Source organism: Lynx rufus, unplaced genomic scaffold, assembly GCF_022079265.1.
Source record: "Lynx rufus isolate CCGP_SWC_20201006 ecotype Redwood Valley unplaced genomic scaffold, mLynRuf1.p SCAF_24, whole genome shotgun sequence".
NCBI classification, from domain to species: Eukaryota; Metazoa; Chordata; class Mammalia; order Carnivora; family Felidae; genus Lynx; species Lynx rufus.
Window position 1 is genome coordinate 21,717,735 of NW_025814839.1, and position 18,795 is coordinate 21,736,529.

At 51.3% G+C, this 18,795-nt stretch overlaps 1 protein-coding gene across 1 annotated transcript in view; it reads right to left on the reverse strand.

Annotated features, from left to right (window-relative positions):
- The window catches only part of KIAA1671 (KIAA1671 ortholog), a 142,571-nt gene that overhangs the window by 108,308 nt on the left and 15,468 nt on the right, over positions 1-18,795 (reverse strand). Inside the window, exon 4 of the mRNA XM_047088396.1 lies at positions 17,589-17,723. Coding sequence (XP_046944352.1) covers positions 17,589-17,723 — 135 coding nt within the window. The remainder of the gene's footprint in view (positions 1-17,588; positions 17,724-18,795) is intronic.

Here is an 18,795-nt window from a genome sequence, read left to right on the forward strand (position 1 = left end):
CGGCGTCCTCGGCCAGGAATGCCCATGCCAGCCTTGGAAGTGCAACCATCTGTCGATCCCAATGCAAACAGCGTGTTTCCAGGAAGCCCTCCGAGCAAGCAGGAGTCACTGAGCCCCCTCTCTGAGTGTGTCAGGGTGCTGGCAGGGCCTTGGCCCACAGCCCAGCGCTTAGTAGGTGCTCTGTAACCATTTCCCGAAGGGCTGGGAATTTCCACTGCTCCCAGCACTAGACCTGCTGACGAAGAAATCACACGTGCCTCTGCGTGCCCACAACACACCGAGGGCGGACCTACTGCGTGCCCGGCACCCTGTCAGCCACCAAAAAAGGGACCCACAGACAGGCGCCTGGGGGCTCAGTGGGTTAAGTGTCTGACTCTTGGTTCCGGCTCCGATCATGATCTCACGGTTTGTGGTTTCAAGCCCTGTGTTGTTGGGATTCGCTCTCTCCCTCTCTCTGCCCCTCCCCCGCTCATGCGTCTGCAGGCACGCACACGCTCTCTCTCAAAACAAATAAACTTAAAAAAAAAAAAAGGGACTCACAGAAGCCACACACATGCCCCTGTGCTCCTGAAGTTGACAACCTCTGAAAGCAGCGGGGCACAGACAGGGCGGAAGGCTATCCAAGGGGGAAACTGAGAGCCAGGAAGGAGGCAGCAGGTCTCACAGGGGCAGCCCAGGGTGCCAGTGAAGGGCGTAGGTGCTGCAGGCAGACAAGCCTGGGTTCAAATCCTCATCCCAGCAGTAGCTAGCTATGTGATACTGAGCTGGTTATTTAATCTCGCCGAGCCCCGGCTCCCAAGTAGAAAATAGGGGTGATGACGGTGGCTGCCCCAGAGCATCACTGGGAGGAGGAAATGAGGTACTATGTGTGAAGTGCTCAGGGGCTCTCAGCAGGGGCTCAAAGCACCTTGGCCGTGATTGGCTAGCGGCATATTAGGTTCAGTCACCCTGGCTGGCAGGAAGCCAGCAGGAGCCCAAGCTGGGGTCGGCTCATCAGGTTATGGGCTTATCTCCCCCCCCCCCCCACCAACAAAAAGCACCTCAGAGACCCTCTGGCCAGGGCAGAGCCAACCCACAGGCCATTATCAACTGCAGGACTTTCGAAAACATTTAAAGCACACGCCTGGGGAGCAGGAGGTAGAAGGCAGAACAAGTTTTCATCCCTTCCCACCCAGCCTGACCCGGCAACGGCCCCTCATGCCCCAGTGGGTTCCGTCCACCACATGGAGGGGCACACAGGGTTGGGAAAGGCAGGGGAGACACCCATGGATGGGAAGGAGCCAGCCCAACACAAAGGACCAAAGCACTGATGCATGCTGGGGCGTCTGGGTGGCTCAGTCGGTTAAGCGTCCTACTTGGGCTCAGGTCATGATCTCACAGTCCGTGAATTTGAGCCCTGAGTCGGGCTCTGTGCTGACAGCTCAGAGCCTGAAGCCTGCTTCAGATTCTGTGTCTCCCTCTCTCTGCCCCTCCCCTGCTCGTTCTCTCTCTCTCTCAAAAATGAATAAACATTAAAAAAGAAAAAAAAGCACTGATACATGTTCCAAGATGGCTAAGAACGCGCTGCCCAGGGAAAGAGGCCAGATACAAAGACCACGCGTTGTGCACGATTCCACTGATAGGAAATGTCCAGAAAAGGCAAAACTATAGAGACACAGGGTAGGTCAGTGGTTGGTGAGGGGGGGGGTGGTGGGCGGAGAGTGGAGGATGACTGCTAATGGGTAGGAGGTTTCTTTCTGGGTGATGAAAAGGTTCTGGAATTCGTGGCACTGGTTGTACACCTTTGTAAACTTGCTAAAAATTATTAAATTACAGAGTTAAAATGAGTGAATTTCATGGTATGCAAATTATATTCCAATAAGCTTTTGGAAAAGGAGGAGAAAAAATTAAAAAAAGAGGTGAAGGAGGATGGAGAGGAGGAAGAGGGAGAACAACAAAGGACTGAGTGAAGAAGTTACAGGCAGAGAGGGCGCCCGGCTGGCTCAGTCGGTTAAGCGACTGCCTCTTGATTTCGGCTCAGGTCATGATCTCACAGTTTGTGAGTTCGAGCCCCGCATCGGGCTCACTGCTGACAGTGCAGAGCCTGCTTGGGATTCTCTCCTTCTGCTCCTCTCTCGGCCCCTCCTGTGCTCTGTCTCTCAAAATAAAATAAACTTAAATAAAAAAAAAAAAAAAAAACACAGAAGTCACAGCCAGAGAAAAATCCCCAAGGTGGGCACATGTGAGCCCAGAGGCCCCTAGACCCCAGCTGAAGAGCCCCCTCCCCGCTAATTCATAGAGCCTTGCTTGAGCACCTGCAGGAAGAAGGGTCAAGAAGCTGTCTCGAGCAGGGACTTGAACTCAGACAAGCCTGTGTGCCAACCCTAACCCCAATCCTGCCTGCGGCATCATCCTGGACAACCTGTGTCTCCTCTCGGCACCTCAGTTTCTTCAGCTGTAAAGCGAGGCTGATAATAATTTCTTCCCTCGTGGGGCTCTTGTGAGGATGAGACCAGGTGGTGTCAGACCACAAGGGCTCAGCCACTGGATGCCTTGAGGATTCATTGTAGAGCAGAGGGGACACCGAGTCAGCCTGAGTGAAATGGGATCCTTGCCTTCAGGGAGCGCATGGTCTACGTGAGAAAACCACTACAGCACTGGGGGGCTAGAGGGCCGGGAATTCACCGCAAAGGATGCAACCCAGGAGGGCTTCTCAGAAGAGGTGGCATGGAACCAAAGTCAATTGAAATATGACCAAATGTTCCTCTTCTCAAGGGACCCTGTGTTCAATTAGAAGATTTAGCATCTCTGGAAATACGTCTGCTCAAGTCAGAAATGCCATTTCTATATTCACAGGGCTGTCATCATGGGCTGCCCACCCCCCAGACACATACATATGCCACACTCCTTTTAGAAATAAAATAAAAACAGAATTTTTTCCCCACCAAGTAATTCCTTCAGAAGAGAAACATCCTGGGGCGCCTGGGTGGCGCAGTCGGTTAAGCGTCCGACTTCAGCCAGGTCACGATCTCGCGGTCCATGAGTTCGAGCCCCGCGTCAGGCTCTGGGCTGATGGCTCAGAGCCTGGAGCCTGTTTCCGATTCTGTGTCTCCCTCTCTCTCTGCCCCTCCCTGTTCATGCTCTGTCTCTCTCTGTCCCAAAAATAAATAAACGTTGAAAAAAAAAATAAAAAAATAAAAATAAAAAAAAAAAAAAAAAAGAAGAGAAACATCCTAAGTAAAGACAAACGGGGCAGCTGGGGCTGTGCAGGCTGAAGGAGAATGTCCCCACCTCAGCCCAGGAACTCCATGCAAGGCTTGTAGAATAGAAACTGTAAGGGGACCTAATGGGGAACGGAGCTGAGTGACACGTGTACCAAAATCAGTGGCATGTGTTGAAAAGAAAATCCAAATGGTCACAGAAGACTTGGCTTCTTCAGAGCAAAGGCCCTAATGCAAAAGGCGGGGTAAAAATGCATAATAAAACAATGTTGGAACTAGATCTCCTCCGTCTCGCCCTCTGGTGGTAGCCTTTGAGTACTGCACAAGGAAAATGGTGACTTTTTGTTTTTTATGTTGTTGTTTTGTTGTTGTTGTTGTTGTTGTTTGGCCTTAAATGGTGCCTTTTTTAATGTTAGGAGGATGGGGAGTGGTGGGGGACCAGGAACAAGGGACAGGGCCAGGGATGCGAGGAGATGGCTGGAACTGAGAAATTGCACTAGAAAACCCTCTGGAGGACACTCGGGTCACTTCTGGTGCCCCCCGAATGTGGAGGTTTCCAGAAGAGTCCAACAGCCCTGGACTGAGTCCCACCTGTCACCCCGCCCACCGTATGAGCCTGAGCCAAGCCACCTCACTTCCCTAAGCTTCACTGAGGTGATGCGTGTGAAACAAAATTGCCAATTCCCAGCATGTTAACTGAAGGCAGCTGAGTGTGGCCGGACCCACCCACCCACCTTCACCAGTACCTATATCAAAATTAAAAAAGAAAAAAATGTTGATTCTTTTTTTTTTTTTTTCCTGCTCCAACACATAAAAATGGTGAGATTTTGGGCACCTGGCTGGCATGGTAGGCAGGGCATGCAACTCTTGATCTCGGGGTTGTGAGTTCGAGCCCCACACTGGGTGTGGGGATTACTGAAAAATAAAATCTTAAAAAAATAAAATAAGGGACGCCTGGGTGGCTCAATTGGTTGAGCGTCCGACTTCGGCTTAGGTCATGATCTCACGGTTCGTGAGTTCGGGCCCCGCGTCGGGCTCTGGGCTGACAGTGTGCAGCCTGCTTTGGATCCTCTGTCCCCCCTCTCTCTGCCCCTCCCCAACGCGTGCGCGCGTGCTCTCTCTCTCTCTCAAAAATAAACAAACATTTAAAAAAACAAAGTGAAATAAAAACAAGTTTCGATTTTTAAAACAATGGTGAGATGTCACATGAAGATTAAGATCCCGCATTGTGCCTGAAACACTGGACAGAGGGCAGGGACAGGCTGGAATAGGCAGCCGCGCGTACTCCTATCTCCCTGTTTGTCACTAAATCTCCGTCCCTGCCTGCTGCCTGCAGCTCCTGAGGCAGAATCTAGACAAGAGCGCCTGTGAACCTGGACTCAGAAGCCCTGAGGTGGCCCCTGAGCTGGGCATTTAGCAATCACCAGACCTCTGAGGCGGGTGGAGAGGGACTCGGTCCTGGGAACTCTGGCCCCTGCCTCCTCCCCGCCCCGTTATTCAGTTCTCCATTTTTCCTCTAAGCCCTTCTCTCTGCTCAGCGATGGAGGGGCCTCCCTGAGAGCACGGGGGCACCCCCCCGCCACAGTATGTGGCAAGCATAACAAATCAGGGCTGCAACACAGGCCATCAAGCCCAGCTCAGCCTGGGCCCTCTGCCTGGTGGCCCCTCCCGCCTCTCCCCACCGGACCGACTTCTCCCCTTCGAGACCCAGTTTTGCTTGTACCTTGAGCCCTCTCTCACAACCAGGCCAGGGGACTCCTCCCCGGGTAGGTCTCTCTCTTGACTCTCCCACCCACCCACTCACTCCTTCAGCAAACTGAGCATCAGGTTTGCACGGTCAACGCGGAAGTGAACAAACCAATCAACAGCTCTGCGATCCTGCAATTCGTCAGAAAGTGCAGAGAGAGGTTAGAATTTTGAGGACATCAAACCCGCACAACGGGACTATAAAGTGGCGGGGAGGGTTCGCAGCGCCAAAAAAAGTGGAAACAAACCAAGTGGCCACCAACCGACACACGGATCACCGAAATGTGGTCTATCCAGACAGTGCGGCATGATTCAGCCATAAAAAGGAATGGAAATCTGACCCATGCTCCGGCCTGGCTGGGGATTGATTCCTAAGGGGAGCCTGGTTTCTTTGAGGGGGGCAATGACTGGAAAACATGATGCAGGTGAAAGAAGCCAGACGCAAAAGCACAAATACTGGATGGTCCCATTTATCTGAGGTTCCGAGAACAGGTAAATTCATAGACAGAAAACGAACGGCATTTGCCTAGGGCTGGGAGGAGGGGAGATGGGGGAGGGGGGAGGGGGGGCAGCGAATGGGTGCAGCTTCCTTTTGAGACCGAGGACAATGTTCTCAAGGGACTGTGCTGATGGTCTCACAAACCCGGGAATGTACGAAAACCCACTGACTCGTACATTTTCAAAGAACGAATTGCATGACGTGCGAGTTATATTTCAATAAAGGTGCTATGTTTAAAAAAAGCAAATCAAGGGGCACCTGGGTGGCTCGGTCAGTTGAGCGTCCGACTTCCGCTCAGGTCACGATCTCACGGTTTGTGAGTTCGAGCCCCGTGTTGGGCTCTGTGCTGCCAGCCTGGAGCCTGTTTCAGATTCTGTGTGCGTGTGTCTCTCTCTCTGCCCCTCCCCCTCTCACACTCTGTCTCTCTCTAGCTCTCTCAAAAATAAACAAACATGAAAAAAAAAAAAAGCAAATCAAACTCAAGTAAAATATGAACTATATATTAGTCCGGGTGGTTCACAAATATGACAAGTACTCAAGGTGACAGAATGACCAGAGTTTGGGAAACATCTAATTGAGGCCAAGCACAGGCTCCTTGTGGGTTCAAATCCCAGCACCACCCCTCCTAGCTGAGTGATACGGGCAAGTGACTTCACCTCTCTGGGCCTCAGCTTTGTCATCCAGTAGATGGGAACAAGAATCGCGCCCACCTGTGGAGTCACCCTGAAAATGAACTGAGCACAGAGGCTGGCACAGCCGAGGGGGTCGATAAATGGCAGAATTGCCAAGGATGGGGCTGGGGATTGATTCCTCTGGGGAGCTTGGTTTCTTTGCAGTTTTGGGGGGGGGGGTAATGAAAATCTTCTCCAACTGACTGGTGGATGCATGACTTTGGGAGTATACTAAAAGTTACTAAATTGTACACTTAAAAAAATGATGGGGTGCCTGGGTGGCTCAGTTGTTTAAGCTCCGACTTCAGCTCAGGTCGTGATCTCACGGTTCGTGGGATCGAGGCCCATGTCGGGCTCTGTGGTGACAGCTCAGAGCCTGGAGCCTGCTTCGGATTCTGTGTCTCCCTGTCTCTCTCTGCCCCTCCCCCACTCATGCTCTGTCTCTCTCTGTCCCTCAAAACTAAATAAAAACATTAAAAAATTTTTAATAAAATTTTTTTAAATGATACACAGTCTTAGCATATTATCCAGCAATTGTGTGCCTTGGTATTTATTTCCCCAAAGGAGCTAAAAACTTGGGGCCGCACAAAAACCTGTCCACGGACGCTGACCGCATCTTCCAACTCTAGGACATTCCGGAAAAGGCAAAGCTATGGAGACAGAAAAAAGAGCAGAGGCTGCCAGGGGTTTGGTGGGGGGAGAGGGATGAACAGGCAGAACACAGAGGATTTTCAAGGCAGCGGAACTACTCTGTAGGATACCATAATGATGGATACGTATCATTACGCATTTGTCCAAACCCACAGGCCATACCACACCAAGAGTGAGCCCTCACGTAAATCACGGACCTTGGGTGATGACGACGTGTCCCTGTAGGTTCATCCGTTGTGTCCAACGTCCCACTCTGGTGGAGATCGTTGATGATGGAAGAGGCTATGCGTGTGTCGGGGCAGGGGGTATATGGGAAGTCTCTGCACTTTCCTCTTAATCTTGCGGTGACCCTGAAACTGCTTTAAGTAAATAAAATCTGTAAAACATGGGGGTGATACTTCATTCATTCATTCCACTCATATGTGTTGTGCGCCTACAATGTGCTTGGTGTCCTCTGCCTCTCAGAGACTCTACTCTGGGCAATGAGAAGACACTGCGTATGACTAGGGGCGCACCGGGAGAGACTGGGGGCCAGGGGTCCTTCTATAGACATGGCACCAGGGAAGGCCCCGCCGAGGGGTGTCATTGAGTTGAGAGATGACCTGAGAAGAGGTAAGTAGAGAGTGAGGGAAATGAAGAGGGAATCTGGAGGAGAGCAAACAGTATGTCCCAAGGCCCCGGGACAGAAACACACCTGACGTGTTAAGGGACCGTTCTGAAGGCCGATGTGGCTTGAGTGGAGTGAGCACAGGACATGCGCTAGGACAGAAACACCCTGTCTTGTGGGTTGTGGGCCATCATATGAACACTGGATTGGATCCTGAGTGCATATGGAATTTCATCCTCCAGGAAGAGGTGAGAATTTGACTTCGCTCTGGCGCACAGCAGGTGCTCAGCAAACGTTGCTGGAATGAATTATAAAGTCTGCCTAAGACCTTGTCTACTAACTCCTCCTTGGCAACAGACAGCTTTCTGACGTCTGCCTTAACCCACTCGTGACAGCCTGCGTGGGGCACAGAGCTGGCTTCTCTCACCCATTTCACAGACGAGGAGAGTGAGCCTCAGGGAGTTGTGCAAAGCCACCGAGTGGCAGGGGACAGAGCCCGGATTAGAATCTGGGTCCCGTGGGGTTTGTTCCTGCTCTGTGCGAGTGTGTTGGTATGCGTATGCGTACCCTGGGAGGTGGAAACAGGTGTGGACCCCGGCAACTTCGCCAGCGAGCGGTGCGTCTCAGCCGGGTGTGACAGGTGAAACAAGCAATTTTGACTGTTAGCAGGGGAAAGTGCATACGTTTGTTACTCACTTTCTCAAACACACTGAGGGTCAAGTCAGCATCAGCCCACCTCGAATTAGCATTCTTCTCACACGTCGGCACGCTTTCTCAAGGAGGAGAAACAAAAGGACTAGAAAGATCGTCATCACCCACCCTCCTGGGCCTCCGTTTCCTCACCCAGGAGATGGCTGCAGTGAGACTGAATGGGTTAACACACAGAAAAATGGTTAAGCTCCGGCTTATCCCACTGAGGGGGGGCAGCGCCTGCAATCCCGCACAGTTCCACCAGGGGGCGCGTTCACCACGTTACCCGCCTGGCCCTGGCAGACAGGTTTTGCAAGGGGAACAGGTGTTTCATCATTCATCAGCCTCCTGTGGACACCTGGCCGGGGTCCCTCTGAGGTCTCAGTCCCTGGGAGCCCTAGTGGCCCCTTCTTCCACATGGAGAGACCTACCCCCTCCTCACTTGCAAGGGAGGAGTCCACAGGCCAGGGATCAATCTAGGTGTTGTGGTTTCCTTGCTGTGTGTGCCTGGTCCACTCACCTCCTTAAGCATTTAGCATCTCTAAAACGGGCATCTTCCTAGCACCTCAGGATATAGTGAGGTCACTTTAGAAAAAAGTGCCAGGAAATGGCACTCGGCAAACCTCAGAAGGGCTCGAGCTTGTTTCCTTACCTACAATATGGGACAATGAATACACCCATCTCTTGGGGTTTGTGGGGAGTAAATGGGACCATGGATTAATGTTTGTACAGTGAATAATCTTAGCATAGTGTCTATCATGCAGATACTCAATATATGGACTATAATCACAGTAACAACAGCAAAGTGATAACAAGTGACACCCATTATCGATCAGAGGGCCTTAGACACATTAATTCATCTAACCTCACTGCATTTCTAATAAGTAGGCTCCATTATTACCCCTGTTTTACATATGGGAAAACTGAGGCAGAGGTGTTAACCCACTCAGTCACATAGCTGGTAGACTGCAGAGTTGGGATTCAAACCCAGGCCATCTGGCTTACGATTCGTGCTCTTTTCTGTATGCATATTACACATCACTTTTAAAAATTATTTTCCAGGCCCCAACGAAAAAATTAGATAAACTGGTCTTCATCAAAATTAAAAGCCTTTGTGCATCAACGAACACTATCGAGAAAGTGAAAAAAAAAAAACAAAACAGCTCACAGATGGGAGAAAATACTTGTAAACAATATCACTGATAAGGGATTGGTATCTAGAATATAGAAAGAGCTCCTACAACAAACTCAACAGCAACAAAAAATGAACAACCCAACTCCAAAATGGGCAGAAGAAGATACAAGCACATGAAAAAATGCTCAACATCACTAGCTGTTACAGAAAAGCAAATCAAAACCACGATGAGATTCCACTCCATATCCACGAGGATGGCTTTTATCAAAAACACAGAATGGAAAACAACTAGTGTTGGTGAGGGTGGGGAGAAATTAGAACCCTTGTACCTTGCTGGTGGGAACGTGAAATGGCGCAGCGCTCTGGAAAACAGTTTTGGCATTTCCTCAAAGAGTTAAACAGACTTGCTTTATGACCCAGCAATCCCACTCCTGGGTATACACACCCAAAAGGACTGAAAGCTAGGACTCGAGCAGATATTTGCACACCCACGTTCACAGCACTACTCACAACAGCCTAGAGGTGGAAACAACCCAGGGGTCCACCAACAGACCAACGGATACCCAAAATGTGCTCTATACATATAATGGAATATTATCCCGCCTTAAAAAGGAAGGAAATCAGGATGCCTGCTACAACAGGGATGAAGCTTGAAGACGTTACGCTAAGTGAAATAAGCCAGACACAAAAGGATAAGTATTGCATGGCCCCCTTTATCTGCCTTATCTAGAACAGGCAAATTCACAGAGACAGGAGGTAGAACAGAGGGTGCAGGGGCTGCGGGAGGAGGAACAGGGGGTCAGTGTTCACCGGGGACATTGTTTCTATGTGAGATGATGAAAAAATTCTGGAAAAAGACAGTGGTTATGGCTGCACGACACTGTGAATGTATTTAATGAAACTGAGTAATACATTTAAAATGGCTAAAAAGGTAAGCTTTATGTTATTTCCATACATTTAACCACAATAAGTTAATTTTTTTTGTTTTGTTTTGCTTTGTTTTTAATGGTCTTGTCCGGATTGTTGCAACAGGTTCCTACCTGGTATCCCAGCTTCCAGCTCACCCTCTCCAACCCCTTTTGAAACGTCCACTAGGGGGCGCTCCGAGCCTCACCTTGGCAGTGTAGAAGTCTCTTTCCACTCCTCTGGGTTTCCGGCAGCCTTCTTCTGCCTCCTCTCCACCACTCTCCAGGTAACTGCCCCCCCCCCCCCCGCAGCTCCTGGAAAACCCCATGTTCTCCTATGCCTCTTGATGTACGCACGTGCCATTCCCCTGACCTGATTCCCTTCTTCTTAGCTAATTCCCTCCTCCATGGAGTCTGGCTCGGACTTTCTTCTGAATTCCTCCAGACGGTATGATACCTCCCTCCTCTGCACTCACCAAAGCAGCCCGTGCTCACCCAAAATCAGTCTCTTTACAGTGGCCATCAAGGTAATGTGACCTGACTGTTGCCAACTCCCTCATTCCTCACTGTCCGCTCCAGTACCAATGCCATCAGCATCATTGTTATCATTAGTATTAGTATTATTAGTTAATATTAGTAGTAGTAGGATTAGTATTATTAAACATGATAAGCCCCAGGATCTTTGCACTTGCCCTTTCCTCTGCCTGACACTTGCCCTGATTCTTCCACATGGCTAGGTGCTCCCCCTTCAAGTCTCAGCTCATATGTCTCCTCCTCAGAGAAGCCCTCCCTAACCCTCATTAGGAAATAATCCCCCAACCAGTCTTGATTCCCAACACCCTATTTTATTTTCTTCATAGCACTTGGTACTTGGTCTTTCTCTTTTGAGTCTGGCTCCTTGTTTAATGTCTGTCTTCTCACACTAAAGTATGAGCTCCAGGGGGAGTGGGGGGGGGTGGTGCCTGGGTGGCTCAGTCGGTTAAGCGTCTGACTTCAGCTCAGGTCATGATCTCACAGTTCATGAGTTCGAGCCCCGTGTCGGGCTCTGTGCTGACAGCTAAGAGCCTGAAGCCTGCCTTGGATTCTGTGTCTCCCTCTCTATGCCCCTCCCCTGCTCATGCTCTGTCTTTCTCTCTCTCAAAAATGAATAAACTTAAAAAGGAATTAAAGTATGAGCTCTGGGAAGGCAGGAGCCACCTATGTCTTGTTCACTGCTCTACCTGAAGAACGAAGAACGGTGTATGACACATAGTAGTAGGTGCTCAATAAATATCTCTTGAATGAATGAATGGGTGAATAAATGAATGACTAGTATTCATCATCCTGGATTATATAATCACTTGTTTATAGTCTATGAATGTGAGCAATTTGAGGACAGAAATTAACTTACTCATTTTTATATCCTTAGAGATTTGTATATATAAATAACTGGGTAGAGGATGGATGGATGGATGGATGGATGGATGGATGGATGGATAAGCAGATGAATGGGTGGGTGGAAGCTAGATAAGTGTATGAATACAAAATATCCCCAATACAAAATCTCAGGCACAATTGGTCATTTGCATTTAAGAACCTAGGAATAAAAAAATAAAAAATTAAAATTAAAAAAAAAAAAAAAGAAAGCCTCCTGGCCTGACTGGTTTTAATCCAGAAAAGGAACTTTAACCAGCTGAGACATAAATTACTCAGCCTTCTCCAGTCCTTTCAACCCAGCAGTGACAGACAAGAAACAATCAACAAATGGAATTAGCCACAAGTCAGGATTCCTGAACCTCCTAGGGGCAGAGGGCGTCAACGAGTTTCTCACTGCTCAGCTCCACACTCACACTCCTAAAGCTGGCATGTGACCCTGAACTCACCCGGGCAGGGAGTGGCACTCTGGCCCCTGGACCAGTTACCACCCAAGCTGTCTCTTCCACCTCAGCCTTCCTTCCCTTCTCTGAGCCCTGCTCCCCAGCAGAATGGGGGCCTTGGAGGGCAGAACTGTGCCTTCCCATCCCAGAGGCCCAGTGCCTAGCACACGTCTCACGTCACAACGTACAGACCCTGGGCAGATTTTCTCTCTTGTCCCAAATCCTGACTTGGAGACCAAAGCTTCCTTGACGAGGACCTGAAAATCCCCATTTTTTTTCCTTCAGGCTGTGTATTAAACAATGCTATTTCTCGAATAACCAATAGCCCTATTCCACTCGGCCACCTTCCATGATGGAGGCCAGAAGTCTTGAGCACTGCCTGTCCCAGACTCTCTTGCTGCTAGCAGGGGCCATGTGACCCGTGATGTGTAAGTTGAAGTCTTCTGGAGGGTGCTTTGGGAAAAGCTTTTGCTTTCTTTCAGACTCACCAGCATGGCCCTTCTGGCTTCCCACTTCCTCCTACCAGAGAGTGAACTTAATGCTTGGAAAAGTGGGAGCCATCTTGGGACCATGAGGCTCAAAGCCTGAGGGAAACCCCAAGAGACTCTCAGAGATGCTGAGCCAAGCCCACAGCTGCCCACCTCTGAACATCTTGTTGTGTATGACAAATTAGCCCTTTCAATTCGGCCAGTGAGCCACAATCCTAAGGCTTTCCATTCGCATGGCATCAACACAGGCCCAACATCAAGCACGGAAATGCCAAGCAACACATTACTGGGAGAAGAATCCACATCGTGGATTAAAAAGAGAAACAACACACACACGCACACGCACAATCTTTACTCAAAGCTCCGCAAATCTCCGCTTACCTCACCTCGAGCTGACGGCCTTCACAACTCTCCGCGTCAGAACCCCGGACGGTTTTTCCCTCCATTCTCCGATCATGTTGATGAAGTTACGAGACGCAAGTGCTTTCAAAGCTTTCAGTGTTGCTCTGGCAGGTCTGGCTGCCAGGAGGTGGCGCCACCCCTCAGAAGCAAGCACCACAGTTCGCTCAGCAAGAGACGCAGGAAAACGTCTGAACTTGGCATTAAAGCAACACGCTGGGGGTGTCCGGGAACGAAGCATCAAAGTGTAAAAGCCTCCATACCGTCTCCTGGACTCTAGATCACATTCAGTGCATAGAGCGGCTTCACACCCCTGAACCTTTGCCCCGGCTGTTCCCTCCACGGGGTGGGGGGGGGGGGGGGAGGGGGGCGGGTAAACCACCTCTTCCCGGATCACACCCATCTGGCAAACACCTGTTCATCTTTCAAGACCTCAAACAAGTGTCCCTCCTTTGAACCTTGAACAAATTAAAGGGAGGAATGCCGGGAAGGCCCACGGCACGGTGCCGGGCACATAGTAAGTGCTCAATGAACAGGAGCGTTTAGAACCCACCGCAAATGTTTACCTACCTTCTTATTTATCTGTGTCTCGTTTGTAACTGTAGCCCAATGCCCAGCACAGCACCAAGGACATGTAGATAAATATTTGTCAAGGGGCGCCCAGGGAGCTCAGTCGGTTGAGCACCTGACTCTCAATGTCGGCTCAGGTCATGATCTCGCGGCTTTGTGGCTTTGAGCCCCGCGATCGGGCTCTGCGCTGGGGAGCCTGCTTGGGATTCTGTCTCCCTCTCTCTCTGCCCCTCCCCCACTTGTGCTGTCGCTGCCTCTCTCAAAACAAGTAAATAGAATTTTTTACAAAATCGTCAAAAGGAAGACTGAGACCACCCCCAACATTCCGCCTAGGCCAAACTGGTCTATTCACTCTGGCCCAAACATGCCTCCTCCACCACCCCACCTCCATACCTCCATATGCAATTCCTCCTTCCTTAGTGTCCTTCCTCTCCTCCTCCTCTGACTAACTAGACCCTCCTAGGCTACCTGCAGGTCCCGCTGAAGTGTAGCCCCAGGAAGCTGGGAGAATCTCCAGGGCCTGGCACACAGTGGGCCCATGAGAGAAGGAGCCCGCAAATGCCGGCCCAGGGTTTGGAGATTTGGGAGAACGTTCTCAAGGTCAACAGAGGCCCGCCACCTGCCCCATTACAGGGAACCCCCACAGCTGGTGGATGTGTACCTTCAGTCATGGGAGAGGCCTCTGGGGCAAACTGTGACCCAAGGCCATGGTCTACAACTGAGTCACTGTGCTTTAGGACACCTGCCTGAGTGCAGACCAAAGGCTCACTTTCTGGGGAAAGGAGGGCATGACCATCCACGGAAGGGTGAGGGACGAGGCCCGGCACAGGGCTCGGATTTGCCACAAGGACCCAACGTCCTACTAAGTATAGCCCTGGAAGCAACAGGGGAGCACTGGCCAGGGAGTCCAGAAACATGGTCTATAGTCCCAGCTCTGTCCTGGCTGCAGCAGGGCCCTCCCTGAACAAGACACCTCCCCTTGCTGGGCCTCAGTTTCCTCAACAGCAGAGAAACTTCTAGATTGGGGACGCCTTCCTGTTCCATCGAGTAGCCCTTCAAGAGAAGGTAGAGGAAAAAGAAACTGACAGCAAATAATAATTAACGATAGAGTAACAGCAGGTGACATTTATCAGGCAGTTACTCTCCACCCGGCACTGTGCTCAGTGCTTTATGAACATCTTGGCATCACAGCTCCAACCTGGGAGACGTACTTAATGGCTCCGGGCCTCAGTTTTCCCATCTGTCAAATGGGGATAATACTAGTAACTATACCACGCATTAAGCACCGTAACTTATTAGGCATTATTATTACCATGATTCCCAAAAGAGAGGCCCCGAGTGGTAAACTCACTTGCCCACTGCCTCGATCAAGAGCCAGGGCCACACTGGTCTTTCAGTGCTCGGGGCTGTGTGTCAGCCAGGTGGGGGCGGGGCTGCGCAGACCAGGCAAGTCCCAGGCACCCTCCAGAGGGCGGCCGCGGCAGAACAGCTGGTGGCCAACCCCGGGCTGAACAAGTATCACATTCTCACCCCCAGGGCCAAGGTTGTCTTTGCTCCCTTGTGAGTGAAGGCACCAAGTGTTGCAGGCCCAGAGAGGGGCTGGCAGGGGTTGGTGGCAAGCCAAAGACACCGTCCCGGGGCAGACAGGGCCCAGGTCGGAGGCTGGAAGCAGAAAAGGCCTAGTCTCCATCCCGGCTCCCTCATATGTTAACTGTGTGGCCTTGGGCAAGCGACTTGACCTCTCTGGGCCTCGGCTCCCTCCTCTGCTAAATGGGATTCATACTCCCCACCATGGGGGAGTAGAATCGGGATGGACAAGGCCCGAGACCAGGCTCAAAACATGGAGAACCCAAACTGGAAACCCGCAGCCCGGCGTCAGTAATCAAGAGTGACCAGAACTGTAGACAACGTTTACGGGGGGACCCCCTCAGGCACCTCAGGAAATACAACGTGCAGGTCTGACAACTTGCAGAGAAGTAAGGGCGGCCAGCAGGGCCGAGGGCTCAGGACCCCAGTCCTCACCTGGAGGGTCACCCTGACTAAGTCTGGCCTGCTCTCTGGGCCTCAGTTTCCCCTCTTACAATGAGAGAGCTGAAAAAAGGGGGGAGGGGAGGGGAAGGGGGAGAATGAAGGAAAAGCTGTCACTGCAGCCCTGGTATTCATTGAGGATCAATTCCTCTGAGTGCTGAGCGATCTCATTACTGCTCACAAAAATACTCCTGAGGTCGGATAGGACCATCCTTGTTTTACAGAAGAAAAAACTGAGGCACACTGAGGTCCGTCAGATCACTTGCCCAAGGTCACACAGTGACAGAGCCGGAAGTGGAGCCCACTTCTCAGCCTCCAGTGCCCAATGCTGAGGTCTTCGGAGGGAGGCTTTTGGAGCCATCAGAAAGTGAGCTGAACACCACCACCCCCTGGTGGCCACTCCCTGGAATTGCAGGTGTGAGTCCTCAAAGCAGAGACATGAGGTCTGAGGCCCCCACCCTGCCCACCCGCCTCCGAGGAGAGGAAATCAAGCAGGGCTGCAACGGGGCAGAGGCCTCGGGGAGCCACAAGGAGAGAGCCAAGGCAAGCCACCTGAGGACTCCAAAGACAAAGGCTCCTCAATGACAGAGAGTGGAAGAGGGGAAGCCAGGCCACCAGGGAAGATGCCAGCAAGCAGAGACTATAAAAAGATAGGCCTTAAATGCTTTTCTCTCCATAACCTCTGTTTGGCTTACACACACGAAAGTTCAAGTACAATCAGATAAGCTGAGTCGGTGCCACCGGAGAGGGAACGAGAAAAGGGTAAGGAAGAAATCAGTGGAAGGGAACATTTAACAAAAACACCAGGTGGTTTCAAATGTACACAGGTCTGCGGCTGGGATCTGAACACCCAAGCTTTCTGGGGCTGCTCAGCAGACGCTAGCCGAGGTCTGAGCGTGAGCTCCCGCTCTGACATATAGTCAGCCCCCTGACTCTGGTATAGACATTCTCCCATCAAGAACCCTGCGGGGGGCATCCTTCTTCACCACGAGCTGCAGAGGACGAACCTGAAGTTCAGGGAAGAGTGATTTCTTGCCCATGACCATAAAGCCAGAAGGGATGGAACCTGGGATTTAAATCCTGGAGCTTCCCATATCTCCAAGACCTGAGACCAGGCACAAGTGTCCTTGAAATACACAGATCTTGTGATCCAAATGACCTCGTGAGCAGAACTGGGGTTGCCTCATTAAAGAAATACCTATCTTGGGGAGCCTGGGTGGCTCAGTCGGTTGAGCGGCCGACTTCGGCTCAGGTCATGATCTCGCGGTCCGCGAGTTCGAGCCCCGCATTGGGCTCTGTGCTGACAGCTCGGAGCCTGCAGCCTGTTTCAGATTCTGCGTCTCCCTCTCTCTGAACCTTCCCTGTTCATGCTCTGTCTCTCCCTGTCTCAAAAATAAATAAAACATTAAAAAAAAAAAAAAAAGAAAGAAATACCTATCTTAACAAGTGAGGAAACAGGCTGAGAGAGAGGGCGAGTGCTGGCCCAAAGAAACAGACTCAGTGACAGGCAAAGAGAGACTCGAAAACCAGAGTAATAATAACGATGGTAACCATAACACTCATTAAAGTGTGACTGTGTCCCCATGACCATGCCGAACGCTCCCTGCACCATCTTCTCTGAGCCCCCATGGCAGCCCTGTGCAGTAGATGCCGTTATTATCCCCATTTCACAGATGAAGAAACTGAGGCCAAACACCCGTCTGCACGCAGAGCTAGGATTTGAGCCCTGGTGACCTGCTCCAGGACCAGCCTGGTTAAATTAACGGCGCAAAAGAAACAGAAATCATGATCTTGTTTTCCAGGCAAAGAAGCCAATTGCTGAAAGAGACTGAGAGGGGCGGTGTTGGGACTCGAACCCAGAACCTCAAGGCCCCGTGGCCTGTTCTCTTATCTGCTCCACGCCAGGCACAAGATACCTCTCTGCATTGGGCTGGAAACCCAAGACGAGCGAAGGCTTCCTGGCAGAGGCACCAAACACCCTCCACGTCGAGAACCGTGGCCAACGCCAGATTCTGGGACAGGCACCTGCCCCTCCGCGACCCCCTCAGGCCCCCAGGCCAGCCATGACCGTCCATACGACCACAGTCCCAGCGGTGTCCCACCCCCTCACGAGTTCCAGTCTGGCCGCACCAGCGTCACTCACCACAAAAGGCCCGCTCCTCCTGTCTTTGCAGAAACTGTGACTTCTCCGGGGACCCGAGGCTGCAGGGGACACCTGCCAGAGTAGCTGCTCACTGTCCTGCGGGGCATCCTCCCTCTCTGGGTCTTGTGGCAGCACCTGAGACATAGAACACACGCAAAGGATTTTCCTGGGGCTTTCGCATTTACAGAACAAATCTGTCACGGTGAGAAACTCCATTCTGTACCTGAAAGAGCAAAATGAAAACTAAAGCCCACCCCACGACGGCCTGCCTTGATGATGGGAGGTAACCTACAGGGTCTGGGTTCAGCCCAGTCTCGGCCACTTAATAATTGTGTGACCTCAGGTCAGTGCCTTCACCTCTCTGAGCCTTGACCATGTGGGGAAAGACCCATAATAAGAGTGTTCGGCTTCTAGGCTCAGGGGAGAACCAAGTGAGAGCAGCGCACGCAAAGTCAGTGACACAGTGCTGCCACCAGGTGGCAGGGTGCCCGACGAGCCCTGGGCACCTGGCCGGCTTCAGGCTCATCTCCCCCCATGCCCGGCAAGCAGGGAGCCCTCCATAAATGTCAGCCAGCCCTACACTCTCTCTGCACAGCCAAGGATAGGAAGGCGCAGAGAGGGAAGACATCTGCTTAAGAACACACAGCATGAGTGAAGAACAAGGCTGGATTTTGGATCCCTTGCCTCACAGCCTCTTTTTGAAACCCTCTGTGTTTCCTCCTACCTCCCTTCCTGATCCTTCTCAGGCTCCCCGCATCTCAGAGGGATGTCCACTCACCTAGGGCCAGCCCCAGAGCTTTCTCTTTCCCTGTTTCATTATTCCCTCGGGGATCTCTCATAACACCCCCTGGCTTTAAATAAATCCCAAGCGTGCACAGACAACTCCAGATTTTGTCTGTCCACGTTGGGACCCCACGACATCTCCCTGCACCGGTCACACTCATCTCTGACTCCACATGCCCCAAACAGATCCTCCCCATTCCTTCCCTCCAAAACTGCTCCTCCCCCGCCCTGCCCATCACCCAGCCGTGCCAGCCAAGACCCTCAGGTCGCCCTCCAGTCTCTTGCTTCTGTCCACCTCATCAACGAAGCTGAGACTCTGCCTTCGAAACACGCTTCAAACCGCACATCATAAACGAAAATCAACTCAAAATAGATCAAAGACCTCAAGGCCAGAGCAAAACCTAGAAAACTCTCAGAAGAAAAT